At 39.6% G+C, this 25,049-nt stretch overlaps 1 protein-coding gene across 1 annotated transcript in view; it reads left to right on the top strand.

Moving 5' to 3' along the window:
- LOC124776878 (integrator complex subunit 4) overlaps positions 1-25,049 on the top strand; it is a 109,547-nt gene that overhangs the window by 22,618 nt on the left and 61,880 nt on the right. The window contains 2 exon segments of the mRNA XM_047252060.1: positions 13,555-13,701; positions 23,736-23,903. Of these exon segments, the coding sequence (XP_047108016.1) occupies positions 13,555-13,701; positions 23,736-23,903 (315 nt within the window).

Genomic DNA, 25,049 nt, shown 5'->3' with positions numbered 1-25,049 from the left:
CAAAAATGAGATCGAGAGGAAGTGCAAAATGGCTAAGCAGGGATGGCTAGAGGACAAATGTAAGGATGTAGAGGCCTATCTCACTAGGGGTAAGATAGATACCGCCTACAGGAAAATTAAAGAGACCTTTGGAGATAAGAGAACAACTTGTATGAATATCAAGAGCTCAGATGGAAACCCAGTTCTAAGCAAAGAAGGGGAAGCAGAAAGGTGGAAGGACTATATAGAGGGTCTATACAAGGGCGATGTACTTGAGGACAATATTATGGAAATGGAAGAGGATGTAGATGAAGATGAAATGGGAGATATGATACTGCGTGAAGAGTTTGACAGAGCACTGAAAGACCCGAGTCGAAACAAGGCCCCCGGAGTAGACAATATTCCATTGGAACTACTGACGGCCGTGGGAGAGCCAGTCCTGACAAAACTCTACCATCTGGTGAGCAAGATGTATGAAACAGGCGAAATACCCTCAGACTTCAAGAAGAATATAATAATTCCAATCCCAAAGAAAGCAGGTGTTGACAGATGTGAAAATTACCGAACTATCAGCTTAATAAGTCACAGCTGCAAAATACTAATACGAATTCTTTACAGACGAATGGAAAAACCAGTAGAAGCCAACCTCGGGGAAGATCAGTTTGGATTCCGTAGAAACACTGGAACACGTGAGGCAATACTGACCTTACGACTTATCTTAGAAGAAAGATTAAGGAAAGGCAAACCTACGTTTCTAGCATTTGTAGACTTAGAGAAAGCTTTTGACAATGTTGACTGGAATACTCTCTTTCACATTCTAAAGGTGGCAGGGGTAAAATACAGGGAGCGAAAGGCTATTTACAATTTGTACAGAAACCAGATGGCAGTTATAAGAGTCGGGGGACATGAAAGGGAAGCAGTGGTTGGGAAGGGAGTAAGACAGGGTTGTAGCCTGTCCCCGATGTTGTTCAATCTGTATATTGAGCAAGCAGTAAAGGAAACAAAAGAAAAATTCGGAGTAGGTATTAAAATTCATGGAGAAGAAATGAAAACTTTGAGGTTCGCTGATGACATTGTAATTATGTCAGAGACAGCAAAGGACTTGCAAGAGCAGTTGAATGGAATGGACAGTGTCTTGAAAGGAGGATATAAGATGAACATCAACAAAAGCAAAACAAGGATAATGGAATGTAGTGTAATTAAGTCGGGTGATGCTGAGGGAATTAGATTAGGAAATGAGGCACTTAAAGTAGTAAAGGAGTTTTGCTATTTGGGGTGCAAAATAACTGATGATGGTCGAAGTAGAGAGGATATAAAATGTAGGCTGGCAATGGCAAGGAAAGCGTTTCTGAAGAAGAGAAATTTGTTAACATCCAGTATTGATTTAAGTGTCAGGAAGTCATTTCTGAAAGTATTTGTATGGAGTGTAGCCATGTATGGAAGTGAAACATGGACGATAAATAGTTTGGACAAGAAGAGAATAGAAGCTTTCGAAATGTGGTGCTACAGAAGAATGCTGAAGATTAGATGGGTAAATCACATAACTAATGAGGAAGTATTGAATAGGATTGGGGAGAAGAGAAGTTTGTGGCACAACTTGACCAGAAGAAGGGATCGGTTGGTAGGACATGTTCTGAGGCATCAAGGGATTACCAATTTAGTATTGGAGGGCAACGTGGAGGGTAAAAATCGTAGAGGGAGACCAAGAGATGAATACACTAAGCAGATTCAGAAGGATGTAGGTTGCAGTAGGTACTGGGAGATGAAAAAGCTTGCACAGGATAGAGTAGCATGGAGAGCTGCATCAAACCAGTCTCAGGACTGAAGACCACAACAACAACAACAACAACAACAACAACAACAACAGTACAGGACACCGATATGGTCCCACCAAATGCAGAGCATGATCTTGGAGCCATGAATATTCGATTTTGCCTTCGACATGGAAGCATGGCTGGGATATCCCCATGATTTTTTGCGTTTAGGGTTCAAGTAATGAACCCATTTTTCGTCCGCGTCACAATGCAATGCAGAAATCCCTTCCGTTTTTGCCTCTGAAGCAACTGTTCACAAACACACAAATGCTGTTCAACGTCTATTGGTTTCAGCTCACACGGCACCCAAGTTCCTTCTTTCTGGATCATGCCCATAGCCTGGAAACAGTGTGAAATGGCTTGCTGTGTCACTCCCACTAATTATGCCAATTCTTCTTTGAGTTTGTTGCGAGTCTTCACTCAGCAATGTCTCCAATTCTGCATCTTCAAAAACATTCTCTCTTCCACCACTATGCTGGTTTGTGATTTTAAAAATCACTGTTCTTGAAGCATTGAAACTGCTCACGACACATTCTTTCACTAATAGTGCCCTTACCATACATACTTGAGAGTGTTTGATGAGACTCAGCTGCTGTTTTTATCACATTGAAACAAAACAGTAACACCTCTCTTAAATGACGAGAATTAGGCTTGTAAACTGACATTTTCAGTCAAGAACAACTTTATGATGCAGACACAAACCGACTAATGTTTGAATGAGATTATGTTAACCAAGGTCCAAGCTAACTGCCTGACGTCTGTGATCTGTTTCTTTCGACTGCTACTTACGGTTGTCACCACCTATTGGCAAATGGTGGAAGCAAAGTTGTACACCTTATACAAAAAGACCTCTTTAATCAGCAAGAGAGTTTCTTATTTCAGATTTTAGTCCAATGGCTTTTTTTTTTTTTTTTTTTTTTTGTGATCCTGTTTAAATTGACGTTATTCTAACATCCCTGTAAACTGTTTTCACAGGTACCACACATGTCTTAACTAATGGCAGTATTATTGTAATGACTGTGTGACACGTGTGGAATATCACAGATCCGTTTGAATAGCTACTTACATTTTAAATGAAACAACAAGTTTACTGTTACCAGTCACCGTTTTATTTTTTCCACGACGGGTTTCGAAGGTTTAAACCTCCATCATCGGGTGGATTTACATTAGTTAGTATTACATATGTGTGTATGTTGTGTTACGAATTTGGAGGAACTTGTGGCACTGCCTAGTGGAGAAACAAGACACTGTTTCAGAATATGGTTTTGGATAACTTTTGACAAAAAATTAAACTGATATCTAATGGTAAACTTTAATAAGTAAACTAGAGTACCTCCAGTGGTCACAGGTTCCTTTTTCTGTCGTTAAACTTCACATGTATACTGCCACATTTGTAAACAAATATGGCGTCTGCAATCAGCTGGGTGCAAGGTTCGTACAGCAGAAGAGAAGACATAATCGCAAAGTGCAAAGAATATACATCGTAACAACATTATTACAGAATAATCGTTTAAAGCATTTGGAGGTGTTTGTTTTAAGGTGTCGAATATATGTGTGTGTACTTCAGGTGGTATATAAATCCAATTTTGAAAGATTAAAACAGCTAAACATTCGTACTCGTTTATACAATCAGGTGAAATGTTAAAATGGCTTAAACTTCATACTTGCTAATAACAATTAGGTGAAATGTTACCGGCTTGAATTACAATGATCATATTGGCTACAGCAGTAAAATCATACATAGATGCCACTCTTGTTGTCTGTTGTAAAGGAATGACAGAAGTTACCCCACAACATCGGCACACAAAACCCACTTCATCACACAGGTGTGTACAAAATTGAATGTTTGGACTGTGACTGCTTCTACATAGGCCAGACAGGCAGATCATTTGAGATTAGGTTCAAGGAACACATGGCAGCACTAAAAAACAAAAAATACCACAAATCAGCAATAGCTATCCACCTGCATGAAACAAAACACCATGTTAACTACACAAGTATTAGCATCCTACACATCCAACCAAAAGGCAGAAAACTAGACATCCTTGAAACACTCCAAATATACAAACACCAAATGAATCAACCAGAACCCATCTTAAATGACAAAAATGACAATATTTACAATAGTATCATCTCTGTTTTCAGCAACTGCCTACACTCTTAACAATACACACACACACACACACACACACACACACACACACTAATATTTACCATAAATATTGACAGCCGCCAAGAGTACAAGAGATTGACCTCATTCACAGATAATTCATCACACCAACAGCTTATACCCCTTGTCAGCTTAAAACTGTATGTACATCAACTACTGGCACAAATGTATATCTATCTGCATATTTTATAGTGTTAACCAGTGTATTACCCCAACCTTTAGGCAGCTAATATATGCAACATGTAATCTTAAGACTCCTTGCCATGTAAATGTTTGCTCTCATATAATCACTCTTCCCGCTCTCTCTCTCTCTCTCTCTCTCTCTCTCTCTCTCTCTCTCTCTCTCTCTCTCTCTTCTTCAAAGAGTGGCATCTATGTATGATTTTACTGCTGTAGCCAATATGATCATTGTAATTCAAGCCGGTAACATTTCACCTAATTGTTATTAGCAAGTATAAAGTTTAAGCCATTTTAACATTTCACCTGATTGTATAAACGAGTACGAATGTTTAGCTGTTTTAATCTTTCAAAATTGGATTTATATACCACCTGAAGTACACACACATATATTCGACACCTTAAAACAAACACCTCCAAATGCTTTAAATGATTATTCTGTAATAATGTTGTTACAATGTATATTCTTTGCACTTTGCAATTATGTCTTCTCTTCTGCTGTACGAACCTTGCACCCAGCTGATTCCAGACGCCATATGTGTTTACAAATGTGGCAGTATACATGTGAAGTGTAACGACAGAAAAAGGAACCTGTGACCACTGGAGGTACTCTAGTTTACTTATTAAAGTTTACCATTAGATATCAGTTTAATTTTTTGTCAAAAGTTATCCAAAACCATATTTTGAAACAGTGTCTTGTTTCTCCACTAGGCAGTGCCACAAGTTCCTCCAAATTCATAACACAACATACACACATATGTAATACTAACTAATGTAAATCCACCCGATGATGGAGGTTTAAACCTTCGAAACCCGTCGTGGAAAAAATAACACGGTGACTGGTAACAGTAAACTTGTTTTTTATTTAATGTCAGTAACAGTCATGGTAAAGCCTAACCTAAAAATGTTCGCATTTAAATACTTACATTTTACTGGAATCAAGATGAACTGAGTCCTATGGTCCTCAGCAATGTGAGCCCACTTGCATACTCATGATAACTCAGTGGGACAGTATCCAAGTCTCTAGTGCTGACAGAGTTTGTGTTCTCACCGCTGGTTAGATTTTGTTTTTGGGACAATAAAGTGTCAATTTGGATTATTTTGCTTTTAGTATCTTGCTGTGCTGATGAAAAACCTGTTATATACTGGGAAATTGTAGGTGATATTTATTGTTACATGTATGGCTTCAACAGCCGAATGGCAACAGAACAACATGTTTGTGTCAATATTTTCTAAATCAGGGAGTGGAAATCTGCTGTAGAATTTTAGACTGCTGTCAGTAGCATGCTTCTGGCACGTCCATTGGTCTGACAGTAAAATAATGAGCTAGAGAAATTAGCATATTATTGGGATAATATTTTCCTATTTCAGCTGATTAAGTGTGTGTGTTCACCACCTTCCTTGAGAGGTTCATTAACTTTGCAATTATGGAAGCCCTAAGTTATACCCTGTGGGAATTTGTGTTATTGTAGCTTTTGAAAACGGGTCGCTCTGTCAGACTTGCACAGTATTTAACAGCAGAATAAGAGTCATCACCCAGCATGCTGATGGACTGATACCAGGTGACAGAAGAAGCTAATATTTGTAGCAGGAGGTGTTGTTGGTAGGTCAGGCATTCCATGGTTCAGTGGTTTCTAACCTTTTAGAGACCATTACCCCAGAATGAGATCAGATGTCATACAATACCTGAATAAAGTTTGGGACCTAATTAAACATCAGATTGTAAAAAATTAACTCTCTTGTTTTTAAAGTGGCAAATTATTTATAATAACTGTACTTAGTTAGTATTCAAACAGCTGAAACTCACCCATTTTTTATTATGTTTTTTCACGAAACCAAGAAATATTGAGTCGATAGGATGTTTCGTTTTGCTTATTTTTAATAGTTTGTTTTAAATAATCTTTGGTTCATGGTCTGCCATTCCACATCATAAATCCTGCTCAAGTTCATTCAGTTTTCCACTTTTCTTTGCATTGCTGCCGTAGTCGAAGGTCAAGTCATGGCAAATGGCATCTGTATTCTTAAGGAGTTTTTTCAGTAATGCATTGATTGACGACAGACCTTATGCTAAAATCAGGCCAGTTATCTGTGATGAAAATCTTTTTATAATATGTTGCCTTCTTGAGATCAAAGAAGTTGTACTTACACTTGAATTTTATTATCTGTAAATATTCCTTCTTTCACAAAAAATTTTCTTTGCAGACAGATATTTGTTTGTCTGTTTTCCAAATCAGAAACAGTTTTTTTATTAGAATATATCACTGATTACGCACAAAAACTGCCACCATTGGATGAACAGATAGAGAGATAAACAGAAGAGTAAAAATAGCCTAGAATCGTCCTGGTAAATTAGATAAGTTTTCAAAATGAAGTTATAAGTGTGTATGAAACTGATCATTCACAAATGGTTTGTATGACACAGTTTTTATTCACTGTGTTAAGACATGGCCTTTTAACATGGAAATCATTCGAAATTTAATGGTGGCTCATTGACCAATAAAGAGGTGCATGTTGTAAATTATTGGGAGGGATGGGAAATGCAAATAAATGGATTAGAGAACAGACCAGAATGGAAGACATAACCATGATAGTGATGAGAAAAGTGGAGGTGGGCTGAGCATTAGCCAGAAGATGGGTGGTAGATGACCAGAGGAAGTTGTTTTTTGGATTCCAAGAAAGTACAGAAGACTGAGAGGTCAGACTAATGGAAGGTAGGCAGAATGACATTAGGAAAAATGCAGGCATAATGGTAATTTGTATCGCTGACGCTCGCAGTGCATGGAAATGTCTAGAGGAGGCTTTTATCCATCAGTGGATATAAGATTGCTGATGACGATGATCAGTTATAGAGAATGTTCAGTTTATGTGAAGACAGTTAAATATTGCAAAAACTGCACATCGGATCCAAACAATTTATAGTTAAAATAAGTTCATCTCTGAGGGGGGGACATCCAGTGATACCAAACTCAGCCGTCCCATCCTGAGTGGGGCAATTTTGAAGTGTTAAATGGGAACTCCCATATTTTATTTCAGGTGCAGATTCTGTAAAAAAAATATATATAATTTTTGTATGAAACATACTTCTCATTTGGCAATAGAGGGCACTATAATTAGAATAACCAAAATGGGTAGAAAATTGTATGTTTCAAAATTCCGTCCAATGACATTTGAATTAACCCCCCATCTTCACACTTCTAGGGTAGGACAGGCAATTATTTCATAACTTTTAATGGGAAACCCATTGTCAACATTGTATTCCTCTGACAAAACAAACGGGGGACTGGTGAGTGCGCTGGTGTGGCCATGTGGCGAGCTACAACTTATCACAACACTCAGTATAGTCCCATTAAATATTATGAAATAATTGCCTGCGCCACTCTCGTTCCATGGAGTTGGGGTGTTAATTCATGTACCATTGGACAGCATTTTGAAACATACAATTTTCCACCCAGTTTGATTTTTCTGATTATTGCACTATGTGTCATGTAACAAAAAATGTCTTCCAGACAGAACTTAGGTTTTCTTTCATAGAATCCAAATCTCCAATAAAAAATGGGCATTCCAATTTAAGATATTAAAGTTGCCCCAGTGTCAAGGGATGTCTCCTCTGAGACAGACAAATTTTAATTAGTAATTTGCCTTATAATGGAGATGCTGAGTCACAGATAGGCACAACAAAAAGACTGTCACAAACTAGCTTTTAGTCAGTATGGCCTTCATAAAAAGTAGGCAACACACACACACACACACACACACACACACACACACACACACACACACACACGTACTCACTCATGCAAATTCAACTCTCACACACACGACTACAGTCTGTGGCAATTGAAGCCACACTGCTTGCCAGAGACTGCAGAGTGTGTGTGTGTGTGTGTGTGTGTGTGTGTGTGTGTGTGTGTGTGTCGTCATCTATTTTTGATGAAGGCCATACTGTCCGTAAGCTAATTTGTTGTGACAGTCTTGTTGTGCCTATCTGCAACTCAGCATCTCCGCTATATGGTGAGTAGCAACTGTCCTTTTCATAATATTTTTACATTCCATCCTGGAATTTCCACCGTTTGATTTAATTATAAATTTCTTGGATCCAATGTGTTGTTTTAGAGGTATTTCTATATCTTTGGATAAATTGAACACCCCGTATATTAAAACAGCAATTATTAAAAAAAAAATCATTTAGAGTGGTCACTAAATCTTCATCAAACACATTTTATTTTACGGGGTGACAATTATTTAACTATATGAAATAAAATCATCATAACTTCTGCACGATTTGAGTTAGGACATTGAAACTGCTCGGTTGGCCACAGGGCCTAATGGCAATCAGTATAGTATGTATGGTTTGGTTTAGCCCACTTTCATTTGGATGGGTTCATCAATCAGCAAAATTGGCGCATTGGGGGACTGAGAATCTGCATTTCACGGTCGAGAAGTCTCTTCACTCTCAGCAGGTGACTGTGTAGTGTGCAATGTCCAATCACAAAATTATTGGTGCGATATTCCTTGATGGCACAGTGACTAACAAACGGTATGTGAATGTTTTGGAAGATGATTTCATCTCCATTATCCAAAGTGAACCTGATTATGACAAGATGAGCTTCATGCAAGACAGAGCTCAACCCCACTGAAGCCGGAGTGTATGTGATGTTCTGGAGGAGCAGTTTGGAGGGCTGCATTCTGGCTCTGGGGTACCCAGAGGCCACTGGCATGAGCCTCGATTGGCCGCCAAATTGTCCGAATCTGAACACATACGACTCCTTTTTGTGTAGCCATATTAAATACAAGGTGTGCAGTAATAACCCTGAAACCAAGGCAGCCATTCAGGAGGTCACCAACAGCATCGATGTTCTGAGACTTCAGCAGGTCAGGCAGAATTTCACTATTCACCTGAGCCACATCATCTTGAATGATCGCAGGCATGTCAAACATGTCATAACCTAAATCTGAATATCTGTAGTGACGTTTACATGTTTTATAAATTGTGTTCACACTGTAGTTTCTAATTTACATTTTTTTCCATATAGTTTAGTAATTGTCACCATGTACATCTCTCAGAGTTATATGGTACCCCTCAGGGGGTAATTACACCCAGTTTGGGAACCACTGCAGCATAGTTGATCCGCACTCCAGTGCCGCACTTGGCGTGCTGTCATTATAACCAGCATCCCCAATGTTCCTCTGTTCATGTCGTCACTTGACATTTTCCTGTACTCTGGTGGTTCCCTCTGTTTCTTAGGTATATTGAGAGCAGGATCCTAGTGTAACAATTGAGGTATATTTGGACCTTTTTCTTTCTTACTTTTTTTTCAAAAGTTATCAAATACTTTGTGTTATAATTGAAGAATAAATTATGGACTCTGATTCTTTTATGTAACACGCGAACCAACAGTGGCGATAGCATCACTGAGGTCTGTGATAAGCCTATCATTGCTGGGAAATGTGTTAGGCAAATTTAAACTGAGAGCCCTTTTTTATATTATATAAACTTTTATACTATTAGGTTTATCACTAAATAAAGGTGCAGTGCAGGCTGTTCCAGCTCTAGTGCCAGCTGGGATGCAGCGCGGTGGCTCATCGTCACACTGTCGTGCGGCCCTCAGGTAGGTGGGCAGTAACGTATGTGACCACACTGCACTGGCCGAGCAAACGTGGGCAGCAGTGCCGATTTGCTTGTGTACACGCTAGGGCTGCGTAGCGGGTAGCTGACGCCAGCTGCGCCCGTGGGCAAGCTGTCACGAACCTGGGCACAGCTGTGTCCTACAGGGCAGCAATGGAACAACACTTTTTTAATTATTTATTTTAGATAAAGATAATCACTACTAACGCTTAGTACTTCGTAAAGCATTGTAATGATGACTGTGACATCACTACCCTTTGACATCAAGTGTCTGTTGGTATGAATAAGTACCACTTGCGCAAAACCCCCAGCTATCTTGGTGTCTGAATAATGTGCACGTATTGTTCATCTTTTTAATGAATACAGTGTATAATTTCTGTTTAGAAAGAAATATGCAATATTCAACTCAGTTGAACTATTCAGTACCCCACACTACGCTCAACTGATCAATGACATTGTTACCCATCCATTACAAAGATCGTGTAACTACTAATATGGAACACTTTACCAGTACTGAGTAAGTTATGTTAAAGTGTTGTTGTTGTGGTTTTCATTCTGAAGACTGGTAAGATGTAGGTCTCCATGATACTCTGTCTTCTGCTAGTCTCGTCATCTCTGAATAACTACTGCAATCCATGTCCTAGTGAATCTGCTTACTGTATTCATCTCTTGATCTCTCTCTATGATTTTTAACCCCCCCAACCCACACACACACACACACACACACACACACACACACACACACACACAATCTTCTTTCTAGTACTAAACTGGTGATGCTTTGTGTCCCATCAACCGAGTCCTTCTTCTGGTCAGTATGTACCACAAATTTCTCTTCTCCTCAGTGCTGTTCAGTACTTGATCTACCCATCTAATCATAGCACCACATCTCAAAAGCTAATCTCTTCTTGTCCGAACTATTTACTGTTTATGTTTCACTGCCATGCAGGGCTGCAAATACTTTCAGAAAAGATTTCCTGATACTTAAATCTATAATTGATGTTCTTCAGAAGCACTTTTCTTTGCATTGCCAGCCTACATTTTATATCAACTCTAGTTCGGCGATTGTCAATTATTTTGCTGTCCAAATAACAAAATTCAGCTACTACTTTAAGTGTCTCATTTCCTAATCTAATTCCCTTAGCATCTCCTGATTTAATTCGACTACAGTCCATTATCCTTGTTTTATTGATATGCATCTTACAACCTTCATTCAAGACACTTTCCATTCCTTTCAACTGCTCTTCCAAGTCCTTTGCTGCCTCTGTCAGAATTGCAATGTCACCAGTGACCCTCGAAGTTTTTATTTCTTCTCCCTGGACTTAATGTCTACACCAATTTTTTCTTTGGTTTCCTTTAGAGCATGTTCAACGTACAGATTGGATAACTTTGAGGATAGGCTATAACCCTGTCTCACCCCCTTCTCAACAACTGCTTCTCTTTTATGCCCCTCAACTCTTATAATTGCTGTCTGGTTTCTATACGAGTTGTAAATAGCCTTTTGCTCACTGTATTTTATCCCTGCTACCTTCAGAAAGTCAAAGAGTATATCTCAATCAACATTGTCAAAAGCTTTCTCTAAGTCTACAAATGCTATAAGCGTGGGATTGTCTGTCCTTAACCTTTCTTCTAAGATAAGTCGTAGGGTCAGTATTGCTTCCTGTGTTCCTGCATTTCTCCAAAATCCAAACTGATCTTCCCTAAGGTAGGCTTCTACCAGTTATTCAGTTCATCTGTAAAACTTTTGTGTTAGTATTTTACAACCATGACTTATTAAAGTGATAATTTCAATATAATAGAGGGAAACATTCCACGTGGGAAAAAATATATATAAAAACAAAGATGAGGTGACTTACTGAACGAAAGCGCTGGCAGGTCGATAGACACACAAACATACACACAAAATTCTAGCTTTCGCAACCAACGGTTGCCTCATCAGGAAAGAGGGAAGGAGAGGGAAAGACGAAAGGATGTGGGTTTTAAGGGAGAGGGTAAGGAGTCATTCCAATCCCGGGAGCGGAAAGACTTACCTTGGGGGGAAAAAAGGACAGGTATACACTCGCGCGCACACACACACATATCCTTACCCTCTCCCTTAAAACCCACATCCTTTCGTCTTTCCCTCTCCTTCCCTCTTTCCTGATGAGGCAACCGTTGGTTGCGAAAGCTAGAATTTTGTGTGTATGTTTGTGTTTGTTAAAGTGATAATTTGGTGTACAGGGCAAGTAAAATGAAGATTTGCGTACATTTAGGTAAACTATGCCATCCTCATCTCATAGCCAAAGTCATTCAATCATTAGACTACTTCACTTATTCTAAACTGTTTTGCTGGTGCATTTCCAGTAGAACCAGAAAAGAACAGGTAAAATATTAATCTCACCATTAAATCTTGTTGATTACTGGGAATGAATGTTTATAGTTTTGAGTATTTAACTGAGACATCAAAAATTATGGAAAGGATAGGCTGCTACTCACAGTAAAGATGAGGCATTGAGTTGCAGACAGGCACAACAAAAATACTGTTTTGCATTAAACTTTCAGCCAAAGCTTTCATTAGAAAAGAAAACCATGCACACATATTCACACAAGCAACCATACCTCACTTACACATGACTGCTATCTCTGGCTGCTCAGGCCAGACTGAAACTGAAACATATGTCCATGTCACATGCCAGCTCTGCTGCAATCATTGCTCAGCTTTTTATATTGGTAAGAGTGCCTACCAGCTATGCACCAGGATCAATGGCAACCTCCAAACTGTGGCCTAGAGCAAACGGGACCACACTGTTGCTCTACATGCAGCTGAACACAACATGCTTGATTTCAATGGCTGCTTCACAACCTGGGCCATCTGGACCCTCTCATCTACGACCGGCTTTTCTGAACTGCGCAGATAGGATCAACCTACAGTAATCTGTTGTCTGCATACCCTCTGCCCCATCATCTCCTCCCAACTCAGGTCTCCTCACTTTCATTGTGCATTGCTCTCTGGCAATGCACACACTGATCTTATATTGCTCTCTGCTCCTCTCTTTTCCTCTCTCCTTTTTTCCTTACCACCCTCCCCCCCCCCCCCCTTTCCATACACCATCCACCATCCAGATGCTGCACCGGGTAGCCTTGTCTGCCACCTGTAGTGCCTGTACACTGTGCCAGGCAGCACATTTCCCTCTTACCCAACCCATACCCCACTATACCTTCGCCGCTCCATTATGGATTGTTTTTCCCATTCGACATGTTTCAGGTTCAGTATGACCTGAGCAACCAGAGATAGTGATCAGTAGTGTACGAGGTGTGCTTGCTTTTGTGACTGCATGGGTGGTTTTCTGATGAAGGCTTTGCCTGAAAGCTTAATATGTAATAGTTTTTCCATTTTGCCTGTGTGTAACTCAGCATGTCATCTTTACAGTGAGTGGCAATCTATCCTTTCCATAATTGTTGATATTCTGGCCTGGACTTTCCTGTTATTTGATTTTGCTTAACTGAGGTGTTAGTGAACTAAATTGACTATGTCTGAATGTTGGTAATCAGTGTTTCTGGCTGCTAATTCAGATGACTAATCTCCTTGGCGGTTGTCTCTTATGTATGTGTCAGAGCCTAGTGATTCAGTGAAAGTTTTGAAATAGAATTTTATGCCTAATCATTTACAGTATACTTTTATTAGAAAGTTGCAATGCAAGAGATAATAAGAGGAAAAAGATATTAGATTTGTCATAACGGACATTTTTTACTTATTCTTAGTTATAATTTTGATCTGTATCAGATGAATGAAATACTGTTTATTGCAGGTTATAATTGAAGAAGTAATGCAGGCTATGAAGAATGAGGAGTCACATAAAGTTATATCACAAGGCATATCATCACTTTTGAAACTTGGAAAGCTTTTGCCAGACAATGTCACAACACATCACAGGCTTGTCTCCTTTGTAAAACAGGTAATAATGTTTTAAATTTTGTTATTGCTGCTTAACAGCAGTCTAATATACTGTCTGCTTAATAGCAAAGGTGTGGCTTCGACAGTATTGCTAATAAATTCATTGTGCACAGTGTGAAAAGGAACAGGGCACTTTCTCAAAACATATGTTTTATTGATGTAACAGAACTGAAACACGTTTCACAGTTGCTTGGAATTATTTTCTCATTTAGCACTAATGAAGGTTCAAAATTGCAGTAGCCACTAAATGGTGCCATTGAGACCTGACATTACTATTGTTTTAACATTTGCAATTTGTTAGTGTTAAAATAATAGCAACTCGGAAATTGTCTGAATAGTTTGTTTACATTGGGACTTTAAGGAAAGAATGTTGTGAAAAAAATGAAAATTTCTCATGGATGTTACTGTTGGATGATTGTTTTTTTTTTTCCTCATAAAGATCAAGCTAAACAATGCCTCAAATCAGTTTGGTCAGATTGTAGTGATCAATTGTCTTCAGAAAAGTACGTGTATATTCTGCAAGCCATCATATGCTATATGGCAGAGGGTAATTGTTTTGCATAGTTTCAGCTTATTCATGTCTCCATCAGTGATGAATTGCATGAAGAACCAAAAAAATCAGTTGTTGCTCAGAAAGTATCAGTGTTGTGTGCAGCGTGATTCAATTGGATCAGCATATGATTTACTTTGAGCTAGAGACAGCATTATGCTTGTTGAAGACTGCAGTACATTTGATTTTTCACAAGCATTTAGCCGTGAACAAGATCTATTCCCAACGATTCTGCACAGTTTGCTTGAAGCTCGAAAATATACTTGTATCAGTTGAGGGAAAGATATCTTAAATAAACAGCCAGATGTGGCTAAATGCCAGAACTTTAATGACAGACGCAGCTGTGTGCAAGTGTCTTGTACTGACCTAATGGATGCTTGGCCACTCTAGAATGGACTTGGGGGCATGCAAGGTTCTATGACAGCTAACAGTTTAGGCTGCCCAGACACAGACACATTCTTTGCATCCTTTCTGACACATTAGCTCTGTTTTGAACTGCTTAGCTTGGGTCAGGTGGTTAGCATATGACAGTTTCAGAGTTTGTAATTGGCGGACACTAGAGCACATGATACAGCAGGGTTTGGGGCCAGTGGGTAGCAAGAAAGCATTACTGCCAGCTTTACTGATGCCGGAAAAAAAGCCTAGGACAGCAACTGTTAAGAGTGTATGGCAGTAGCAACTGTTAAGAGTGTATGGCAGTGTGAAGCTGTATCATGGCGAAATGAGAGACTTTATTGTTAATTGAACAGACCAAACGTTAGCAAAATATGATCTAAAACTGCCAGAAAATATATAAACATACCAATGGAAAGAGGAAATTAAGACAAGTACAAGCACCCAAACAGACCCTCGATTGGACCATTTGTTTTCTCAAGTTATTTCTCACCAAAGTTTTTTTTATAGAAATTCATGAAATGTTAAAGTTAGCAACTATATAACAACTAGGCTGACTCTTACAAACCAAGCACTTGAGGAACTCTTTCAAAGCTTGTTTAATGATTTTTGTAACTTTAATAAAATTTTAATTATAACCGAGAAGGTGCATTCTGTGACAGAAAAACCTCAATTTTGATGTACAGCAAAGTATGAATAAAACTGATAGTTGGAGTATGCTAAATTAGGCTAAGATATGTTCCAGTATTTTTGTTCATTTCATCATGTTTTTAATTATTTAGTAACAAACTTGCATTATTTAGATACCACATTGCCAAAACTGTTAATATCTTTGGAACTTGTCTAGCCACTGTAATTCTGAGGACAGCATTGTAAAGCTGAAAAAATGTTACTGTAAATAAGTTTTTTGAAGTTTTCCCAGTTGAATATTCCATTGTTCGGGAGCACATCGAGGACATTATTAATTGTTTCACCAAAATTTCAGCTGACAACCTGTCAGCCATTCTCAAGGTGAGTGGCTTGCAAGATTTTTTAACTTGCATGTGCATTTACTCCATAGTGTAAAGTGCTTAAAAAATATTGCAAGTGCTTGCCTTGACAATGGCTGTAAGGTTGTCAGCCAAACTATCGGCACAAAAGTTAATAATATCCCAGATGCACTCCAGAACAGAGATGGAATAAGTGTTTTACATGTGTAAATATTGTATGATAAATGTATTTTTGGAAATTTGCGATGACAGAAGAAAATTTATGAAAGCCAACAGCCATCTAAGCTCCTTATCAGTTTACATCAAGCCTTAGGAGAGGATACATGACTAGTGAGCTACTTCGTGAAAGTATTGGAATTTTTCACAGTTCAGTTTCGCAATACAGCTCTGTGGACTTGGAATTTTTCTGTTGACAACCAAGGACTTTGAAAATATCTCGATGCAACAGTATGGACTTGTAGTATTCAAAAGTTTTCATATGAAACTTAGCAGTTTTCATCAGACAGTAGTTTTCTGAATTTTTTGAAGGGTAGTGTTAAACTTTTGTACTTCCATGAGTTGCCTTGAGAAGAGCTTTAAAATTTGAAAAGTAACGCTGATCTTGCAATTTATCTTCTGTTAATTACAGTTGGACTTATAAATTTATGCAAGTGAACATGATTTAACTTTGATTTTTTGAGAGCTTGTTTGGTTGGTACTGTATCGAATAAGACAGTCAGCTACTGTGTTTTGTAGTGTCATAGTTTGCGAACCAGCCACCAGGGGCAATCTTGATTCAGCATCAGCAGTTGTTTTGTTTAGCAACGGTCCATGGGAGTAAAGAGTGAGAACTTCTTTGCTGTACAGACAAACATCTTGCCTAACATTAATTTTACTTCAATTTACAAGTATCAAGGTCTTTCTTATCATCAGTGTGTATCTGTAAATAATTGTGTTTTTTTGAGCATTCATTAATTTCTGTGCTATCTTGGCTGATTTGCCTGAACACATGCATATAAGTAGTTCTGAAGGATATCGTCATAGCTGTTCGGACATTGGTGATCCGTAGCGATAAGCATACAGATACTAGAAGAACTAGTACAAACTGTTGTGATAACACACAAGTTATTGGCACTTTTATAACTCTGGACAACAAAAGTTTGTTTACAGATACATGTTGATGATATGCAAGACCTAGAAATTTGCGGTAAGTTAACACTCGGGAAGATGCATCTCTTTTCAATGAAGATATTCTCTCTCTCTTCTCGCGTGGAGTGTCACTGAACAAAACAACTGTTGATGCTAAATCCAGAACATCTCTGGTGGCTGGCCCACGATCTCATTCACATCTATGAAACACTGTGAGCAGCTGTTTTATTCGCTACATTAGTTGATGGTGCATGAGCTCTCTGTTTCTCAGCGGAACGGGAGTTCTTATGATTGTGAGCTTTTGTCTGTAAATGAAGCAGTCAGAGCCGGCCGAAGTGGCCGTGCGGTTCCAGGTGCTGCAGTCTGGAACTGCGAGACCGCTACGGTCGCAGGTTCGAATCCTGCCTCGGGCATGGATGTGTGTGATGTCCTTAGGTTAGTTAGGTTTAACTAGTTCTAAGTTCTAGGGGACTAATGACCTCAGAAGTTGAGTCCCATAGTGGTCAGAGCCATTTGAAGCAGTCAGATGCTTTTGACCACTGTTGAAGGCTAGAGAATTTATGATATTTACTAATCACAAGCCACTTATCTATGCCTTCGTACAGAACAACGACAAATTTTCACCATGGTAGTACAACCATTTGGACTTTGCTGCTCAATCCAGCACTGATATCTGCTGCATTTCAGGCACAAACAGTGTGGCCACTGACTGTCTGTCACAGATTGACAGTGTGGCAAATTTTGTTTATTTTGTTCGGCTTGCAACTGCACAGGAATCTAATGAGGAACCGCAGAAGCTACTTCACAATATATCATCTAGCCTTCAGTTAAAACTTATAGATGTTCTTGGTTCTGATATCAAACTATATTGTGACTTCCAGTGGAAGGTCTCACCCCTCTTTGCCACCCACTTCCCACAGGCGTCCTTTCAACAGCCTCATCAACCTATGACATGCTGGCATCGACTCACCTTGTGTCAAAACGTTTTGTCTGGCCTGATTTGCAGATGGATCACATTAGTGCGCTAGTACATGCCATCAATTTCAGCACAGTAAAATAGCCTGTCATGTGGGTGTGTCCATTGGAGAATTTCCAGACATGACAATGTGCATCGCACAAGTGCACCTGGTGAGTAATGGCATGGTCGAATAATGGCATCGTTCTTTAAAGGCTGCATTAATATGTCATGCCACCTACTGGGCACCTGCAATACCTATGGTCTTACTTGACCAGTACTCTACTTACAAAATTGAGTTAGATTCATTGTCAGCGGAGCTCGTATGTGGCAAAAGTTTTGACTGCCCGGCAAGTACATCAATCCGAGATCTTCACAGCTACCAGACCAGGACCCATCAGATTTAATTTGTTGCCTGAGGAACCACATTGCACGTGTTTACCCACATCAAGCCTCCAACACGGAACAGCATCTACCTTCATGCATTGCGATCTTCAAACATGCGTGCGTGTTATGTTGTGTACAGATGATGTCAAAGTGCCTTTACAAGCTCTGTACAAAAGCACACATTAGTTGATCAAAAGAGGAGAAAAAACACAGGATATTGTACTAAATGGTAAAATACTGCTGTCTCACATGACTGGATAAAACAGACATACCTATTTCCAGAATTGCCCCCCACACTTGTGCCTCCAAGCTGGCCTCAGACTCAAACACAAGTACTACCAACCAAAACAGACTCACAATGTGACTGAAGAAGACCCTCTGGGCATTGAACTCATTTTCCAACAAGATATTTAATTCAGCCTCACTAGTTGTTTTGTTTAGCAATGCTCCATGGTAGTAGAGAGTGAGAACTTCTTTGCTGATTAGGGGACATGCCTTGCCTAGTTAATTTAGGATTTACTTATCATCAACATGTATTTGTAAGTAAATGTTTGTTGTTCAGAGTTATAAGAGTGCAAGTAATTTGTGGCTATCAAGGCTGATTTACCTGAGCACAAGTAGTTAGGACACATATTGCTGTAGCTGCTCCAACAGAACATTTACATTTGTACCCTAGCCATGGACCTGCATGTGATTTCCTGTAGTTAAATGAACTTAGTAGCAAACACTAATGTGGTGCTGCTTTTAGTGATTTCATTCATCCTTTAGTTGAGTGAATTAAGGAACTTAAAGATTGCTATAAACTTTATTTGTTTTACAGTCAGAATTGTGTAAGTTGCAAACATTATTTAAATTATCACACTCATTCCTGCATTCAACCTAAATTTTTGTAAACTGTGTGATGATTAAATGAGTGACACAGTGGGTCTGTACTTCACACCTAGGCACCAGAACTTAGTTAAATAATTTTAAAATTCAACCACATATCTTGGGTCCATTTGGCTGTCTTTGCCAGAAGTAAACAAACAATTACTAGAGAGAAAAACCAGGCTTGTATTTCACACAGGTTTGGTCTTGCTCAACATTAATGATTAATAGCAGTAAATAGCAGACTAGTATGTCAGAGTGTACATTATTGTAACATGAGACAAACCTTTAATATATTTATATGAGCTGGAGATTAAGGAGCAGTTGACTGTTAAGATCTTTGAAGATGAATTGAAAGCAGCATGAGAGGTTCTTTCACAAAGTGCTTCCAACAAAATGATTGTTTCTTTCTTTATTTGTGCAGTACTTGTCATGATTATTGTATAACGCTTGGGCAGTCATCACCACCTTAACAAGGTGCTCGATCCTACAAAAACCATGCCTTTGTGGTACCAACATCAGAGTGAAAAAAAAAAAAAAAGTTTCCAATATTGGTTTGAACACATACAGAAGTAGTAAATTTTAAACATGAATATTTTGAGAAACAATAAAGTGATTTGTATCAAAGAGTGTCTATTTTGTTGTAAAATTTTTAAACATAGCCCTCATAAATGCCATATTATATGAAATTACTTCCGAATTTGTTTCGGTGGGTTCAATAGCCAACAAAAAATTCTTCACAAAATACTTCTTTAGCCCACTGTCACTTTTGTAGCTGCTTGAGGGTGCTTAAAGATAATCCACATCTGATTTCAGATTTCATCAACAAAGAACTGTAATTTCAGTTATGTGCAATCAAAGAAAAATTTCCGAAACAAATTATGGTTAATAATAAAATGATGAAATTAGTGTTTCTTTTGAATTCAGACTACTGAGCTAGTGTTTACATTGGTCATTTATTACACTCCTGGAAATTGAAATAAGAACACCGTGAATTCATTGTCCCAGGAAGGGGAAACTTTATTGACACATTCCTGGGGTCAGATACATCACATGATCACACTGACAGAACCACAGGCACATAGACACAGGCAACAGAGCATGCACAATGTCGGCACTAGTACAGTGTATATCCACCTTTCGCAGCAATGCAGGCTGCTATTCTCCCATGGAGACGATCGTAGAGATGCTGGATGTAGTCCTGTGGAACGGCTTACCATACCATTTCCACCTGGCGCCTCAGTTGGACCAGCGTTCGTGCTGGACGTGCAGACCGCGTGAGACGACGCTTCATCCAGTCCCAAACATGCTCAATGGGGGACAGATCCGGAGATCTTGCTAGCCAGGGTAGTTGACTTACACCTTCTAGAGCACGTTGGGTGGCACGGGATACATGCGGACGTGCATTGTCCTGTTGGAACAGCAAGTTCCCTTGCCGGTCTAGGAATGGTAGAACGATGGGTTCGATGACAGTTTGGATGTACCGTGCACTATTCAGTGTCCCCTCGACGATCACCAGTGGTGTACGGCCAGTGTAGGAGATCGCTCCCCACACCATGATGCCGGGTGTTGGCCCTGTGTGCCTCGGTCGTATGCAGTCCTGATTGTGGCGCTCACCTGCACGGCGCCAAACACGCATACGACCATCATTGGCACCAAGGCAGAAGCGACTCTCATCGCTGAAGACGACACGTCTCCATTCGTCCCTCCATTCACGCCTGTCGCGACACCACTGGAGGCGGGCTGCACGATGTTGGGGCGTGAGCGGAAGACGGCCTAACGGTGTGCGGGACCGTAGCCCAGCTTCATGGAGACGGTTGCGAATGGTCCTCGCCGATACCCCAGGAGCAACAGTGTCCCTAATTTGCTGGGAAGTGGCGGTGCGGTCCCCTACGGCACTGCGTAGGATCCTACGGTCTTGGCGTGCATCCGTGCGTCGCTGCGGTCCGGTCCCAGGTCGACGGGCACATGCACCTTCCACCGACCACTGGCGACAACATCGATGTACTGTGGAGACCTCACGCCCCACGTGTTGAGCAATTCGGCGGTACGTCCACCCGGCCTCCCGCATGCCCACTGTACGCCCTCGCTCAAAGTCCGTCAACTGCACATACGGTTCACGTCCACGCTGTCGCGGCATGCTACCAGTATTCAAGACTGCGATGGAGCTCCATATGCCACGGCAAACTGGCTGACACTGACGGCGGCGGTGCACAAATGCTGCGCAGCTAGCGCCATTCGACGGCCAACACCGCGGTTCCTGGTGTGTCCGCTATGCCATGCGTGTGATCATTGCTTGTACAGCCCTCTCGCAGTGTCCAGAGCAAGTATGGTGGGTCTGACACACCGGTGTCAATGTGTTCTTTTTTCCATTTCCAGGAGTGTATAAGAAAACTGATGAATATCTGTGTTTGTTGTGGTATAGGCATTTAGGTATTGCTAAAAAGTTAGTCACGCCGTTATGCTTCTCCTTGTACCATTCTAATGTACATGAGAGAATCCTTGGACTGAAGAAAGCAGAAATGCTGGTGGCACTGACTGCTAAAATTTGAGTAGTATGTGGTAGTCTTTTAGTACTGGGTGAGGCTTAAGCCATTCAGCATAGCATAGCGGAAGTGCTGAGTGTGGCAGTGATGTAAGTGGGCCTTGCCCTATGTCTTGCGAGGTGCTGGTGTTCTCTTGTCACATTTGATTCCAGTGCCAACTTCAGAACTTCCATTTACCAGTAGGAGCCCTGCAGTAAGGTTAAGATGGTGCAGTGATTCCATTATATGGAATGACGGGAAAGTGTAATACAGTTCAGTGAAATATGTTTGTGGCGGTATGACATTAATTTATTTGGAATGCTCAGGCATCTATCACAACCCCTTGAACTCTAATGCTAGATGGGCAGGAGCACCTGTGGTATAATGGGTGGCTGTATTTCATGTTTAATGTTATTTATAGAAACTGTCATTTAAAATATCTAGATGTGTACTGTAACTTCGATGATATGTCTTCTGAATTTCCTTAAAAACTGACAGCATGGTTTTTGTGTGTGTGTGTGTGTGTGTGTGTGTGTGTGTGTGTGTGTGTTTGTTTGTTTATAAGGTGCCCCTCCTAAGAGTCATCAGGCACATTTTCTCTGGTGTTTCAACAGATATTTGCAATTTTGTTTTTGCAGTGTATAGCTGAAGTCACCTTAGACGAAAACTGCTCATCACGTCTTTCGTGCAGTGCCCGTTGTTGACAGAAAGCATTGGTTTGTTTCACATTATGAACAAAATGATTTTTTAAAGTGGAATGTAATGTACACATTTGATTGACTGGTCCCAAATAATTAATCTATTTCTGTGTTTGTTTTATTTGGTATGTATTAACAGGGACATTAAAACACAAAGTGTGCAGCAGCTCTGCTCTGTCGCTGTCGGGGTACTGGTTATTTTTCCTGCACGAAAGACGTGGTGAGCAGAATTTGTTTGGGATGACTCCATTGCAAAAATTACAATGGAGCTATCTACGAAAACACCAGAAAAAATCTGCATTATGACTCTTAGGAGGGACATCCATTGTATTGTAACAGTATAAAGGTTAATTTTTACAAAAATATGGAATTAAAAATTGATATTTGATAACCTCTCTGTGGTATTTACTCTGGGATTGCCAGCCTCTGCTGATTAGGACTGCGCAAGTGAGTTGCAAAGAGTTTGTTTACAAATAATGTGTATACGTAGCTGGAAGTGAAACATTCTGTCTGTTGATTGTGATTCTAAGGAAAGAGGTATTTTTTAATGTGACACCCACAGTTAAAAGAGATTGCTGTATTTCCCAGAAGAGTGAGTTATACACATTCCATGTGAACATATAACAGTAGAAAAGCTTCATAATGTATTTTTCATACAACAGTCCGCACTCCACTGCATAATGCAGGATTCATTTTGGAAACAATTCCTAGGCTTTGGCTAAGCGATTTCTCCATTATATGCTTTCTTCTAAGAGTACTAGTCCAGCAAGCTTTGCAGGAGAGCTTCTATAAAGTTTGGAATGTAAGAGAAAGCTATTGACAGAATTGAAGCTGTGAAGAAAGGGTCATGAATCATGCCTGGTAAGAACATTGTCCATGAAAGTAAAGATTCTGAGTTTGTGTCTTGGATCAGCACACTGTTTCAAATGCCATTTGAATACGAAGCTCACTTGGAAACCTGTGTCTAAACTGTTCTCTGAAGTTTTGAAACAACAACAGGTTCGAAGTTCTGCTACAGTTGTTGGATCTCTGCAAAGGAAACAATGAAAGGGGGGAGGTTTATAGAGAAGATTTTGTAATTCTTGTATATGTATTGTATAGAAGTTGTCATGTTAATTTGTTTTTCAAGCTTGTATCATATTGATAAGTTATAGTCACTGAACCTTCATGTTATCACCTTGGTGTTGAAATATATATCCAAGGTTGCTTCCCTTGCTATTAATGTAAGTTGGAAATTGTCCAAACTTTATTACATTTGAAATTTAATTATCAACATCTTTTAAAAGTATTTTGGACAGTATGCAGTAGAGTCTACAATTGTGTACTGTTAAGTATCCTCTTTTTATATGTAGCCTAAGTTTCTCCTGTATGTTGAAGTAGATAATGAGTTAGTATTGATTTATAAATAAATGAAAAAGCGAATTTATACAAATTTCAATCTGATAATTCATTTAGCAAAGCAGATAGTAATATCAGCTGCCACTTGTTAATTAAAAGTATCTACTGTATATATAAAGTGCAATTACCATGCATATTTTTGCAGTATCTTTCAGATACCAGCCATTCTGTAAAATGCAAATGTTTGGAGCTGATGGGTGAATTAGTTTCTATAAGTTCTGATGCTGGAACTATACAACCACTCTTGAGACTTGTTGGGGACTACACCCATTGTGAGGAAGCTCGTGTCCGCAGCGCTGCCTTCAATACTATGGTGAGCAGATGTTGCTTTCCTTAATGGTTTACTATTATTGAATTTCATTTAGATCATCAAAATGTGTGTAAGCTAGATCCTGTTCTCATAATGTAATAGTGAGAGGAAAGCAAATTGGGATTCTTGTGGAAGTTCTGTACTCCCTAGCACCCCAAGAAGCCTGTATTATTATAACTTGTCTCTATCAACGTCCAAGTTGTGTTGAAGATTTTACTCTCTCTCTCTCTCTCTCTCTCTCTCTCTCTCTCTCTCTTATATACAGGGTGTCACATTTATCTTGACCACCCTAAATAACTGTTTGTCCAGGTGCAAATTACAAATTGTTTCTAGCAAATGTTCTTTAGCTGTCAGGGGGACATCAATCAGCATGATTGCCTTTGTTGTCGCTTTGTTTTTTACGAAGATATGAACAGCAATATGACTTTTTATAAATGGCACCATGTATTTATTTATTCTGTAATTCATTTCCTCTCCTACAATTACATAACACAACAATGACTTTGAGCCTGGGATCACAAACTCATCCACTTGCTGGAGTTGTCAGAAAACAAATGAAAACCAAGTAAAAACATAATACAAAATTGACTTTGACTCTCCTGTGCCATTGCCCAGGAGTAGAACATTCATAGGTGCTCAAAGTGGTGACCCTGGACACCGATACACTGGTGCACTCGTTGAATGAAAGAATTATTTACTGCTTCCTGTGTTGCCTGTTGAAGAGAATTACAAGCAAGCACAATACGTTCCTGCATCCTCTGGAGTTGTTGGAATATTGCGATAGACAATGTCTTTAATGCATCCCCAAAGAAAAAAATCCGGAGGATTTAAATCAGGAGACCTAGCAGGCCAAGTAACTGTTTGTCCTCGACCAATCCATCTGGCAGTATGCCTTCGGTTCAGAACACTACGTGCATGCTGGACATACTTCGTGTTGATACCACATAAGCAGTCTGGTTCTTCGTGGCATTTCATCCAGAAGAGGAGGAAGAATTCATTTGAGGAAGTTGGCATACCCTGTGCCATTTAGACTACCATTGATGAAATAAGGGCCAATAATTGTAGTACCAAGCATCCCACATCAGACATTAACTCTCCATTGACACTGATGTTCCACCTGTCTAAGCCATCGTGGGTTGTCGTTGGACC

The sequence above is a fragment of the Schistocerca piceifrons genome, chromosome 2 (assembly GCF_021461385.2).
Source record: "Schistocerca piceifrons isolate TAMUIC-IGC-003096 chromosome 2, iqSchPice1.1, whole genome shotgun sequence".
In the NCBI taxonomy this organism is placed as follows: Eukaryota; Metazoa; Arthropoda; class Insecta; order Orthoptera; family Acrididae; genus Schistocerca; species Schistocerca piceifrons.
Note: the sequence above shows the minus strand (reverse complement) of the source record. Positions and strands in the feature narration are given on the sequence as shown.